Genomic DNA, 12,814 nt, shown 5'->3' on the forward strand with positions numbered 1-12,814 from the left:
TACTATTTCCTTCTCCTTGTATCAAGACCAGTACTTGAAGAACTGCCAAAGGTGTACATCTACAGGAAAGAGCAGTGGCAGCATTTTATGTGGTACAACCCAAGCACGTGTTAATAATAAAGCACAGCATGGTGTGAATCTCTCCAGTCTAATATGTATTTGACGCAAAAATAGGAAGCTACACAGCAAACAAATAAAAAAATGTTATTTGAACTGAAAGCTCTTGCAAAAAAAGGGTCAGCGGGAGCCTAATACCGAAATACTTGACATTTAGTACAGTATGTTTTTATCCCAATACATGCCTATAGAACCTAATCACATGACACATTGTTACTTTTCAACAAAAACGCATCCCATGAGGTGGGATCTTTTACTAGAGGAAGCACAAGACATTCCAGAGGTGTAGAAGATATGATTCATGAATACAATACTGAGCTCGGTATATTATTCTAAATCCTACTTGCAGTTGCCATTATTAAAAACGAGGTTATGATTTGCAGAAATTTGCAATTGTATGCCCTTGAATAAATTGGCTTCTGGGCATACAACAGCGGAGAAAACTTAGCGAGCGGGAGGCTGGCTGTAAGATAGTTCAGCTCCATAATAAACAACATCCAAATTTGATTCTAGAACATATTGGTGCACATGGAGATATGCAGATTTTTACATATGTTATGCTACTAGGCACTTGTAAAAGCACGGCTACTCAAAGGTGTGTCCCGGCGCTAAGACAATACAAGCTGTTCATAATGTTATTGTTTTCTCACACAGTTCTTTCACGAAGCAGGTTCTACTTGTTTCACCAGTTGCCTGGGTCCATAGTAGTTGGGATTGGAGGCCCCCTAAAGTGAGCAACTGGCTCCTAAATAGATACATTTGTAAGGTTTGATAGTGGAAACAGTAATGAAAAATAATATTGAGACAGTCACATGCCCAGGAATGCCTTTATTCAATACTCCTGCGCGTTCACACTTTAGGAGTATACCTGCAACAGGATACCTACTTTGAAGTCACTTGTCAGTAGTGATCTTCCAAGATACACCAGGAAGGGGGAATTAAATATTACAAATGAGCTACATGCTATCGCCTATCCTGAATGGGCATTTCAAAATATTTACAATAATTCAATTACAATAATGAGAAGAAAAGCTTGTTTTCTTCTGCGGTGACATAACCCTGCTCAGTCTTTGAGTGGGAGCCTCTCCTTTGGTTTTGTACATATCTATGTTTAAAATGACATAGTTTGAAAAGCCTGTTCACAATAGTGAATGGATTTGGAGCGGTCTGTCTAGTTCATCTCGCTAAGAATCCGTTGGTTTAAAAAAAAAAAAAAAAGAAAAAAAAACTTTACTCACACTTCCTATCTACAATTCTGTCTTCATAAAACCGAGAGCATATAACTATTAATCCCAATATAGGGATCCCTTCTTGAGATCGTGAATACAGAAGTTGCTCATCTGTTACTTATTTTCGGCAATTTAGTGTTGTGCGTTTGACTATGTGCACTCAATCTATCTATTTGTCTTAAAATACAATAGTTTTCTATTCTGAAACAGTGGTGTTCCAAATTTTTTGGTACCTTACTTAGGAAAAGTGAGCCACATTTCAGCACCACCTGGTGATGTGTTAACACCATTAAAAAATGTTGCATGTAATTTGATCCCGCTCCTCACAATTAACCCATGCCCTTCTGCTCCCAGGATTCTTTTAAAGCGGATACTTTGCGCAGGATCGTTTGCTGCAATGGATCGCTACCGGTATTTCATCTTTAACCAGAGGAGCATGATCATCTTGGGGATTTGCCAGATTGCCTGCGCAGGAGTTACGGTAGTCAGCGGCTTCATGGATGGTGCCTTCCGCAAGGAATCCACATTAAGCAACACCAGAGCACCGATCTGGGCTGGCGTGGTAAGGATACCTTTCTTTTATCCACACTTGTTGACCATTACCTGGTTTTGCCAAGATCTGTGTGTTGATGAACAAAAAAAAACCTCAACTCTGCTGTTATTGGCAGAGTAGAAGTGTCCTTGATCGTGTTGCCTATCTTGGCCTACTAGGTTGTTTGGTGAAGTATGTTCCTGGCACAGCATGGAGCACTTAGATGTTTGACTTCTGGTTATAAACTTACAGAGGGTAGCTTTTATTTTAGCAGCTGGCAGTCTTTACGCTTCTAATGTTGCATCAAATGACGTTTGCAGGAGTAGGAAATACTGCACGTTTGACTGATTCTTGGGCAATTCAGTGTTCCATCTAGGGGGAAATTTTGCTGTGGTTACTATCTGCTGGTTACTGCTGAAGTCGGGCAGTCGCAAACCTAACAACTAATTTCTCCTTGAGGAGAAATACTGTTTTGTGCTTTGCCGAGCAGAATAGCGAAATGCAGGAGGTTTGTATGATTAAATATTAGCCAATGACAGAGGGCATTGGTGCCCAGTGAACTTGGTAGGCAATTTTTTTTTTTTAAATAGGGCATTTGACGGCACTATTTTCACATAAATTAGGTGAAACTCGGGGATACCACACCTTCCCCTTGGGCGAAGGAGCTCCCGCCTCCTCAGAACACATTGAAATAAAGGGTGGGGAAACAATTGCTCTTTCAGCACAGTTTCCATGTTGACCAAGGAGCTCCACAAATATCAAAATCAGTTAAAAAGCGACCCTTAAATATGATTTGTCTTTATCACAGGATTTATTTCAAAAAGGTTTAAGGAGAGCTTAGAGCTTGTAAGGCAGTGTCACGTGGTGCAGCGTTTTATGGCTGAAAGTGGCCTTTGTAGATTTATACTTGGAGCATACTCCATACCTACTGACTTTAAAAGCCTGAAACTATTTGTGTACATTTCGGTAGCTAGTTTACGCAAGGGAGACCCCCTATGATAGTCACCCTAGTTAGAGCTTGGCTCTGTTTATTTGTTAATTGTTCCTTTGAAACCATATTTTGGTCACTCAGTTTATCCTGGCATAGATGCCAGCCATCTTGCACTGGTGGTGCGGGCTAGACCTGAGTAGCAGGCCCGCCCGTCTTGCCCAGCTTGCATTGAATAGCTAAACCTCCACAGAAGCTTGAAGAGGTTGGGCACGGCTGAATTACTTTTTTTGTTTTCCTTGGAGTAGTCGATCAGTTGAGATGGTACAGTGTCACTTTTCGATAATCAATAGGAAATGCCAGGTGAGTAATTACTCGTTTTATTTAATAGGCCCAGAACAAGTTGTAGTGTTTGTGTGTGGGCTAGCGCTGGGGAAGTGGACGCTAAATGAGACAGGAGCCGATGTTACTGTTCACACGTGGCTCCGACTGCCAGCCGTAGCCACACCTCTTTATTTTATAGGTTCGCGCGCCTGACGTCACACGTCAGCGCAGGGACGCTCCAGCGGCGCGGGTCAGCTAGACCGCTGCCTTGCGCCTTGGAACACTACATTCCTTCTAACCTTTATCAAAACAGTGAAAACACCAACATTATGGTAGATTATAAAATGATGGATCTGTTACCAGTCTGTCAGGGTTCATTCAGGGCGTCACTCCACCAGGTAGTCAGCCAGCTGGGAGGAGGGTGCAGGATTCTGCCGCAGCCCATATCTGGACTGTCCCCCTCTGTGTATCATTACACTCTGTGTCCCTATAATTAGGGTGCTGTTTCCTCCGGCCAGAGAAAATGGGCTTAACACTCTGCTTTCAGGGGTGGCTGGGACCTGAGAGGTGTCTTGGTCCCTCAGGCCTTCTCCCTCCGAGGTGTCCGAGTCAGTCTCGGGCTCCTCTCCTTGCTGCTAACCCAGGCTGGACTGTGCTGGGCCAGGTGAAATGCTCTGGTGTGCTTTCTTGAAGAATGAAATGTCTCTGGTAACTATTTCGGCCCCTCTCTGGGCTGTCCCCATGGTACCGGTCCTGCGAGTGACAGTCCACGGTTGGTGTTCGAATGGGAGTCGGAACTTGCTTCCGGGGTAGCGATCCTTGACATAGACCTGGTCACTTGGTTTTATCGTGGATTCACAGGCTCCTCGTCGTTTGGGAGTGTTTCCTTCACTATCCGGCCCATGGTTGATGCACTATGTGCTGTGACGTGTGGGGTCATGCGACATTTTCTTAGGAAACTGTAAATGGCCTTTTCCAGAGGTGATCCGTCTGCGAGGGCTATGCGGATGGTCTTGTTGAGCGTGCACATGAACCTCTCTACTTCCCCATTGGCTTGGGGCCAGCGCTGGGTTAATTTGCGGTGATGGATGCCCCAGCCTTTTAGGTGCTCTGCGAACTCTTGGCCTTGGAAGGGTGGCCCATTGTCAATCTTAACCATTCCAAAGATGCCGTGCGTGGCGATGGTCTTCTCGAATTTGGCGATGACTTCCGTGGCCGTTTGGCTCCCTACGATCTCTACCTCCGGATACTTGGTGAAGTCATCAATTATTACTAGCGCGTATCGTCCATCAGGGAGGTATCCAAAATCCGCACTTATGCATTCCCACGGCCTCTGAGGGTTGTCTTCGGTCACGACTGGGTGAGGTCAGTCCGGCTGCCCCGCTGCCTGACACCAATTGCATGCTCTGACCGTTTGTTCCACCATCGGGTCCATGCCCGGGAACCACACCTTGGCTCTCAGCCTGCTCTTGGTTTTAACCATGCCCTGGTGTCCTCTATGCGCTAGTTCCACCGCTTGATGGGTTAGGCTGGCTGGCAGGACTAGGCGGGGACCCCGTAGAAGGCATCCTTGGCTGTCAGGGGACAGTTCTTCTTTGATTCTCAGGATAGACTCTAGGGTTGCGTTGGCTTGTGGTGTCCTCCTGATTAGGGAGTCCTGGATAGGGCGCCAGTTCCCTGACTGGACTGCTTTGGCGACCAGTTGAAGGCATTCGTCATTCTGTGAAGCTTCAACGATGGAGTCGAGGCTCATGGGTAGTGGTCGGGATCCTTCTGTCACTAACCGGACATACATTTTGAGAACGGTCTATAGTCAAGTAGAGGTACAGGAACTATGAAACAGTGTGTAAAACAACCACAATTCAAAGATGAATTGAGTTATTTGATTTATTCAAAAATTGATATAGATATTTTATCTTTTTATAACACTTTTTTTTATTTATATATATATATATATATATATATATATATATATATATATATATATATATATCTTTTCATTTTGTATATTCATTTCTGATATGACTAATTTACAGTTCATAAACGTATAGTTTTAAAAACACAAACCAACAATAGGCATAAGACATGACCGATGGTGGAGGCAATACAGCAGGGTAGTTCAGGGGTGTGAGGTGATATGAATTTTTATGGTCAATTGTGTCCCCTATCGTAGACCCCAACGGCTCCATGTACGTGCTTTAAGTACATGTATGTTCCCTCCACTTCCAGCTATGAAGACGCAAATACACTTGCGTCCAACTTTAACATGTCCTCTTTCAGATCCACCATGAATGGGTCAGATATTAAGTTCCTAAGTGTGCCTTGCCAACGTCTTTACATGGTGCACTTTCATGTTTTTCTAACTCTGGCGAGTTAGGCCCTGATTCCTGCCATTCAAGCCTTTTCCTGCCTTCCGCCTCTGGAAGCTGCAGCCTGGACCTGCATCTGTATTCATGACCTTTTACTTACTCCCTGCGCGGATAGCGGTGCCTGGCTCGGCCTGCTCGCCTGCCAAAACTGTATTCAGCCTTCAAGTTATCTGCTCCGCTTCTCGAATACATTCCTGTCTAGTAGTATAGGTAAACATCCTTCCCAGCTGCAGAGCAAAGGGCCCGGCCTTTCTGTCTCCATGCAAGTAATTCATAGCTCCTGTTACCATGGTAGGCCCATGGCCCCTCGCATCTCATGTAGACACGTAGTCGCATATGCACGCATTAGCAGTCAGTATAGAATAGCCTCTGCCCGAGAGACCTTTTCTTCTAGATAATACAGTTCCTTAAACACAAGATACCAGATATGATTTGGGATTAGGTTGTTCTGACACTCCAGACTTCTGTCTCCTCATGTAGGGCTAAATGTAAAGTCCCCTTCACCCTCCAGTTACACGTCAATCACACGTCATGCTGCTGCGCGCGCGCATCTCTGCCACATGTTTTTGCTGACACTGCAGGATTCCTCTAGGGATCCACCCACTTGTGACACCTCTATGTGAAGTTTCTAGCACACACCTCCGTGTACGCCCTCATGCACGCCTTCTGTTACGTACTTATGTTCTTATCTCTTTTCTCTCAGCTGTTACGCCTTCTGAACCCATCACCACTGTAATGCATTGACTATATATATGATGTACTGTTAATAAAACATTGTAATTCCCTTCCTGAACCTTCGTGGTGATGGAACATGAATGAACCTGGTTCGAACCAATTCCTTTTTAAGGAATAAAACCCCTTTTAAAACTCAGATGCCACGGACTCTGCCTTTTCATTTTGACTGAGTTATTCTTATTGAACTTTACCGCATAAATTAAGTATAGGTAATTTAAATTTACCACATAATTGGCGCCCGAACAGGGACCCCTCCCCCACCCCACGCGCCGGCGGTGCGTTGCAGGCCCGGTCCCCTGCCACAGCGCTGACGGACAATTACGCGTACCCGCAGGATTTCCTGTATCTCCCTCAGGCCAACGGAGGTGGCTGAGGCTGCGATCGACACCCAGACGAGGCGGTGAGGAGTGCGGAGGATCCCGACCAGAGCCTAGCTGAGAGAGCAAAGTCCGAGGTATTCCGAGGCCCACCAGTTCCGAAGTTCCGAAGTGCTTACGTCGCGAGTCCAGTCCATGGTCCAGTCCAGTGTCAAGTTTCCGAGGCCTTCCGTTCCGTGCTTCCCGGTGAGTACCGTTGCTGGGGACGCATCTAGACGTGCGCATTAATGTGTGCCGGTCAAGACGGGTTTGGGTACACAGACCCGGTCTGCACTGTTTAGCGGTATATCGAGTATGCAGGTAGTTAGTTTTATCCTAGTTATTATTGTTCGTTTTAAAAATGTTTAAATGTGTTTTAATGTCGTGGTATGAGTGATTGTTCGATCTACATTATTGTGTTTATTGTGTTAGTTGTGCCCAAGTTCAAGTAAGTATCAAGTACCAAGTAGTATAGATGAAACATGCCGCTGTTCTCTAAACTAAGACAGATAGGAACTAGAAAAGGGATACTAGAGGAAGCTGTGCCCATTCCACCTAGGGACACTCCAGGGTACTTTATGTATCACAAACACGGCCTAGATGCTGTATTATATCTCGATTTATGGGTGGATTACACCAAAGATTTAGCAGAGAATCAGAGATGGCCCGCTGCAGGGACATGGGATGCCGATTGCATCATGAGAGTAGAAGAAGCATTATGGAAAAAGAAAGCCAGACAGTCACAGAAAGATGCCATTGAATTATGGCGGAAAGAATCACACAGACGGACAGAGAAAGCACTCAGAAAAGCAGAGAAAAGTAGAGAGGATTCAGACAAAGCCCGTGAAAACGTATTAGTTGAGGAGGGGATACGAGTAAAAGCAGAACAAGTAGACCGACAACGAAACACTCTTATGAATGGTATGTATCCTCTTCTGGCCGAGGGTTTACCTAAGGCCACTCCGGAAATGCCAAAAGATCTGCCCCCTCCATTGCTCCCGACTAAAGTACGTCACAAGACCACAAAAGACATTTTCCTTTCTTCCTATTTAGACGATGTAGCCCCCGAATATGTTAATATTCCGCCGCCACGCACACCACCTGCTGACGGCACTCCACCCCGAGATAATCCACACCCACTTCCGCAACAACAAACTCCTCCTCCCGTTCCACATCCTGCGCCTATTCTCCCAACCCTTCCGGCACCCGTTCTCCCTACCATTAACCCACTAAATCCTTTTGGACCGGGCACCTCGGGAGGTGCTGCAGGAGGTTTTCAAACACCGCCACAAGCACACCGATTGACTTATAGGGATTTAGCACAACAACGTACACCCCAAACAGCAAATTACGACATACTTAAGGAGCCTCTTACAGACTGTAGATATGATCCGGTACCCGGTAAAGACGACAGAATGATGCTATCATCAGTACGTCTACGACGAGTTGCAAACTATTTAATGTTACTACCAGGAATGATTGATCATCTAGACAGAATATATCTTTTTGTCCAAACGGGGCAAGGCCCTGAAAGTATTGGCGATGCCATGGCGCATCAGAAGGTTAACACTCAAAAAATGATACTACGTTTCTTCATAAACAGCTTGATAAGAGACCGAGATAGGCCTGGTGTAGACCAGGAGGAGATGAAAGCACTTAACAAATGGGGTCAGAATATAGCAGACGGAAAACATGATAAACAGAGTTGTATAGAAAATATGTATCGAAGGATCCGAAAAGTAGTAGAACAAATACACGAAAGAAGACAGCCTGAACCAGAAATAGATTCAGATAAGAATGAATCCTCGGAGGAGGAACAACCAGAAACGACAACAGGACAATTACAATTACCAGCTAGAGAAATGATGGCATATGTAGGTAAGGGAAGACCTTTTAATAATTCAATACGCCCGGTACGCCCAGAAAGTAAGAGACATTTTCAAGCTGCCATGTCCAATCCGAAGACGCCAGAACACCTATTTCAGGCTACCGATAAAATACTTCAAGAACGAATGGGGTACCATGTACTCGATTCCATGGATGAACAAGAATTAGCCAGGTCAGCAGTACAATGGGCTGACAGTTCTGATAAATATAGTGATGACGGCTTAGCGCAGACCTTTTTGAACCTTTCCCCTGACGAACAGAAATTAGCTGGAGTATATATGATTCAGCATCTCATTACATTGTTCAAAGGCCAACATTCTGATCCAGGTCCCCTACCTGATATTTTAATAGAGCTACTCTCGAATAGATGGAGAGGTCTAGGTACCGACTTAATTAAAGTAATTCTAGAAACCAGACACAGGTATAATGCTTTTCTGAATACACAGTTCGTTCCAGCTCCACCTCCAGAAAGAAAAATGTATTACATGGACAGACAGAATCCCTTGCGAGAAGTACATCCAGTTAGAAATGATAATACCTTTAGACGCGTGTTTGTGTACACGCCCATCACTAAAATGGAACTGTTAGAAATGAAGAAATTAGTGCCTAGTCATGACAAAGACCCAGCAGGTTTCCACCGTGAAATTAAAGACCTGTTACTCATGGGTGATTATACCTATCCCGACATCATGAAAATATTGAAAGTATTACTGCCTGCCGGTATTTATGAGAAACTCAAGGAAAAAGAATGGGAGGTGGGAGAGCAAAAGATTGTTTGGGCGGAATTAGAGAACGAAGAAAATACCCGAACCCCAGGCCTAGGGCTTGGGGACAAAACTAAAGCATTACCAGAACTGTTAGTACAAGTATTGCCACGTTTATTAGCTACTAAAAAGGAAGACTGGGATGCAATCTCAGCCTGTAAACAGAAACCAGATGAAGACACTAGTGATTTTTATTCCCGATTTGAGAAATGTTTCGGTATTAATAGTGGCCTGAAAGCAAGTAGCGAATCATATCCACATCTTTTTGTAACCAAGCTAGTCGAGAATTCCCTGCCCCAAGTTAAGAATCGTGTACAGAAAGTCGAGAGCACATGGCAAGCAAATACGCCTTCACAAATGTTACAAATGTTACAGTACCACCAGAACAGAATTAGAGAAGAACATGAGCACGAACAAAGACGTATGAAAGACACGAAAATGAAAATGTTAGTTGCTCAGTCAGTTCCAGCTGACGGCCAGAAAAAGGGCACAACACAGTCCAATAATTCAGCAGCTCCTGTTAAAGGGACATGCAACTATTGTAAACAGCCAGGTCACTATATAAGCGATTTGTGCAGTTTTGAAACACAATATACTTACTGGTAAAACTAAAGAAAGACCGCGTCCCCCTAGACAGGACCAGGTCCAACAACAAGTACCCCAGAATATCCAGCCTATGCAAGCTTCACAACAGACGGCACAGACCGTAGCAGTTCCGCAGCCGCAACCCATTGCCGCAACACAACATGCCACACAACAGATGTACCAGTATGCACAAAATGATTATCCCGATTATCAGCGATACACATGAAACAGCCTAGAGAGGGAAGTTGGCTTGCCTCTTATTGAGGTTCCTGTAGATCAAGAGGGTCCTTATGTACACAGTCAAGTATTAGGGAAAGACCGAAAGTTTTTAATTGATACAGGGGCAAGCAGAACAACTATAAGTCACGACGAGGTTCCAGGGGCACCCCTCTCAGGCTCACAGAATGTTTCCCTTGGTTTTTCAGGCAAGCCTATTATTAATGAAGTATCGCAACCACTTCCCCTTGCAGTTGGTCCATTGGCACGTACTACAGATTTATTACTCACAAAATCATGTCCAGAAAACTTGTTAGGTATCAAGACTCTGAAAGCTCTAGGAGCTGTTATTTGCTGTTCCCCGGAAGGAGTAAGGTTGTTTTTACGTGACTTTAAGGGTCACTATGTGTTGAGAGATATTGATCCCAGATTACAGAATGTTCCTGCACATTTGTGGGCACAAGGCCCCACTGATGTAGGTTGTATGCACATTACACCATATCGAGTCACACTTAAACCAGGAGTTGTTTTACCACGAATTCAACAATACAAGTTACCCCCAGATGCTGTAGTGGCTTTACTGAAAATCATTGACGAGCTCATCGCATAAGGAGTGGTTGTAGAAACCGACTCGAATTTATGTAATTCTCCTATCATTCCAATTCTTAAACGCACTGATCCAAATGCACCACCAGTTAATCGATTAGTTATCGATTTGCGCGAATTAAATAAATGCATTGTACCGCAGTACCCTGTGGTCCCAGATATCTCATCTCTATTGACAGCTATTGATTCCGAGGCAACGTTCTTTACTGTAATTGATCTGAAGAACGCCTTCTTTAGTGTCCCAATTGACCCGGAAAGCCAATACCTTTTCGGATTCTGTTTAAATGGACGAAGCTTCAAATTTGCACGCGCACCTCAAGGATTCAAAGAAAGCCCCAGCATTTATAGCCAAGCACTGAAAAGACAATTCGACAGTATTCATATGCCTGATAACACTGCCTTACTCCAGTATGTCGATCTATTGATCACCGCCCGAAGTGAACCTGAATGTGAACTAGCGTCGCTGACGGTTTTACATTTCCTGGCTGACAAGGGGCACAAGGTGTCCCCTTCGAAGCTGCAATTCTGTGTTCAGCAAGTGGTTTACCTTGGGCACTTGCTGTCCAAATGGGGGAGACAGCTAACACCCGACCGCATCCAGTTAATTGCAAACATGTTACCACCCAAGACACAAAAGGAGGTACGAGCTTTTATAGGCCTCACTTCTTACTGCAGACAATGGATCCCTCAGTATGCATTTCTAGCAAAGCAACTCATACAGTTGACAACACAGGAGGCAGCGTCTTCGACTGTCCTCCCTTGGACTCAGGAACATACACAAGCTTTTGACGACTTAAAGAAAGCCTTATGTCAAGCACCAGTTTTAGCGACACCATGTTACAGTAAGCCTTTTACACTTTTTGTCACAGAACGTGAAGGTACTGCATTGTCAGTACTCACTCAGGATCAAGCAGGTTCACACAAACCGTGTTCCTACTTTTCTAGTACATTGGATCCAGTAGCCCAGGCTCTGCCTGCGTGCTTAAAATCAGTAGCAGAAACAGCTCTAGCAATCAGACAAAGTGATTCAATAGTGTTAGGACATCAATTGACAGTACAGGTTCCACACTCCGTGGAAGTTCTTTTAAACCGAACACAGACTCAACACTTGACTATAGCACGACTGACCGGTTATGAATTGACATTGTTTCAGCCACACATAGAAATCAGACGTTGTAATACATTGAACCCTGCTACACTTCTGCCATTAACTGAAACAGATCCATTAGCACATGATTGCATTGAAGTCATTACTATCACGACGAAACCCAGACAAGACTTGACAGACACCGCATTACCAGATCCAGACCTGACACTCTATGTGGATGGTTCATGCATGAGAACAAGTACAGGAGAATTAGTGGCCGCCTACGCAGTCACGACAGAAACTGAAGTCATAGAAACGAATTGTATTGACACCCTGTCAGCTCAAGCAGCAGAGCTCATCGCTCTGACACAAGCCTGTATTCAAGCCAAGAACAAGAGTTAACATCTACACAGATTCACGTTATGCATTCGGAGTCGTACACGACTTCGGTGTCCTCTGGCGAGAGAGAGGTTTTTTTACTTCTCACGGTGCCAAAATTCAGCACGGTCCTCTCATTCAAGCTCTGTTAGACGCAATACATCTGCCTACAGCTATATCCATCATGAAGTGCAAGGCACATACAAAGGTTACAGATACCATTTCTCAGGGTAATGACCTGGCAGACCGAACCGCAAAGCATACAGCTCAAAATCAGACTCACACCACTGACCTGACAAAGACAATAGTCGCGACACCGACACATTGCATGACAGTTAAGGATCCCGCCCTAGATGTAATTGACATACAGACACATGCTACACCAGACGAAATAAAGAAATGGGCTGAACTAGGAGGGGTCCAGACAGAACAGGGATGGATGACGAAGGGAAAATCTACATGGTTTCTCCCCAACTCTATGGTTCAAGTTATCATTAACACAGTACACAGTCCAGCACATTTAGGAGAAAAAGCCATGTTAGACAGTATTCAACACCTCTGGTTCAATAAACATTTACGAGCAGCAGCCAAACAAAGTGCGTACTTGCATGATTTGTTGTCAGTTCAATCCAGGTAAAAGCATTCCCGTAGAGCAAGGTGGATTTCATCCTCCCGATCACCCTTTTGAAGTCCTCCAGATG

General features: G+C 44.6%; 1 protein-coding gene across 2 annotated transcripts in view; it reads left to right on the plus strand.

The window, feature by feature from the left end:
* LOC147728255 (uncharacterized) overlaps positions 1 to 12,814 on the plus strand; it is a 66,727-nt gene that overhangs the window by 9,988 nt on the left and 43,925 nt on the right. For both annotated transcript variants that reach the window (XR_015309369.1, XM_086962102.1), the window contains exon 2: positions 1,701 to 1,908. Coding sequence is in view for 1 of the 2 variants with exons in the window: in XM_086962102.1 (XP_086818228.1) it covers positions 1,744 to 1,908 (165 nt within the window). In the remaining variant the exon portion in view is untranslated. The remainder of the gene's footprint in view (positions 1 to 1,700; positions 1,909 to 12,814) is intronic.

Source organism: Lissotriton vulgaris, chromosome 3_1 (assembly GCF_964263255.1).
Source record: "Lissotriton vulgaris chromosome 3_1, aLisVul1.2, whole genome shotgun sequence".
NCBI classification, from domain to species: Eukaryota; Metazoa; Chordata; class Amphibia; order Caudata; family Salamandridae; genus Lissotriton; species Lissotriton vulgaris.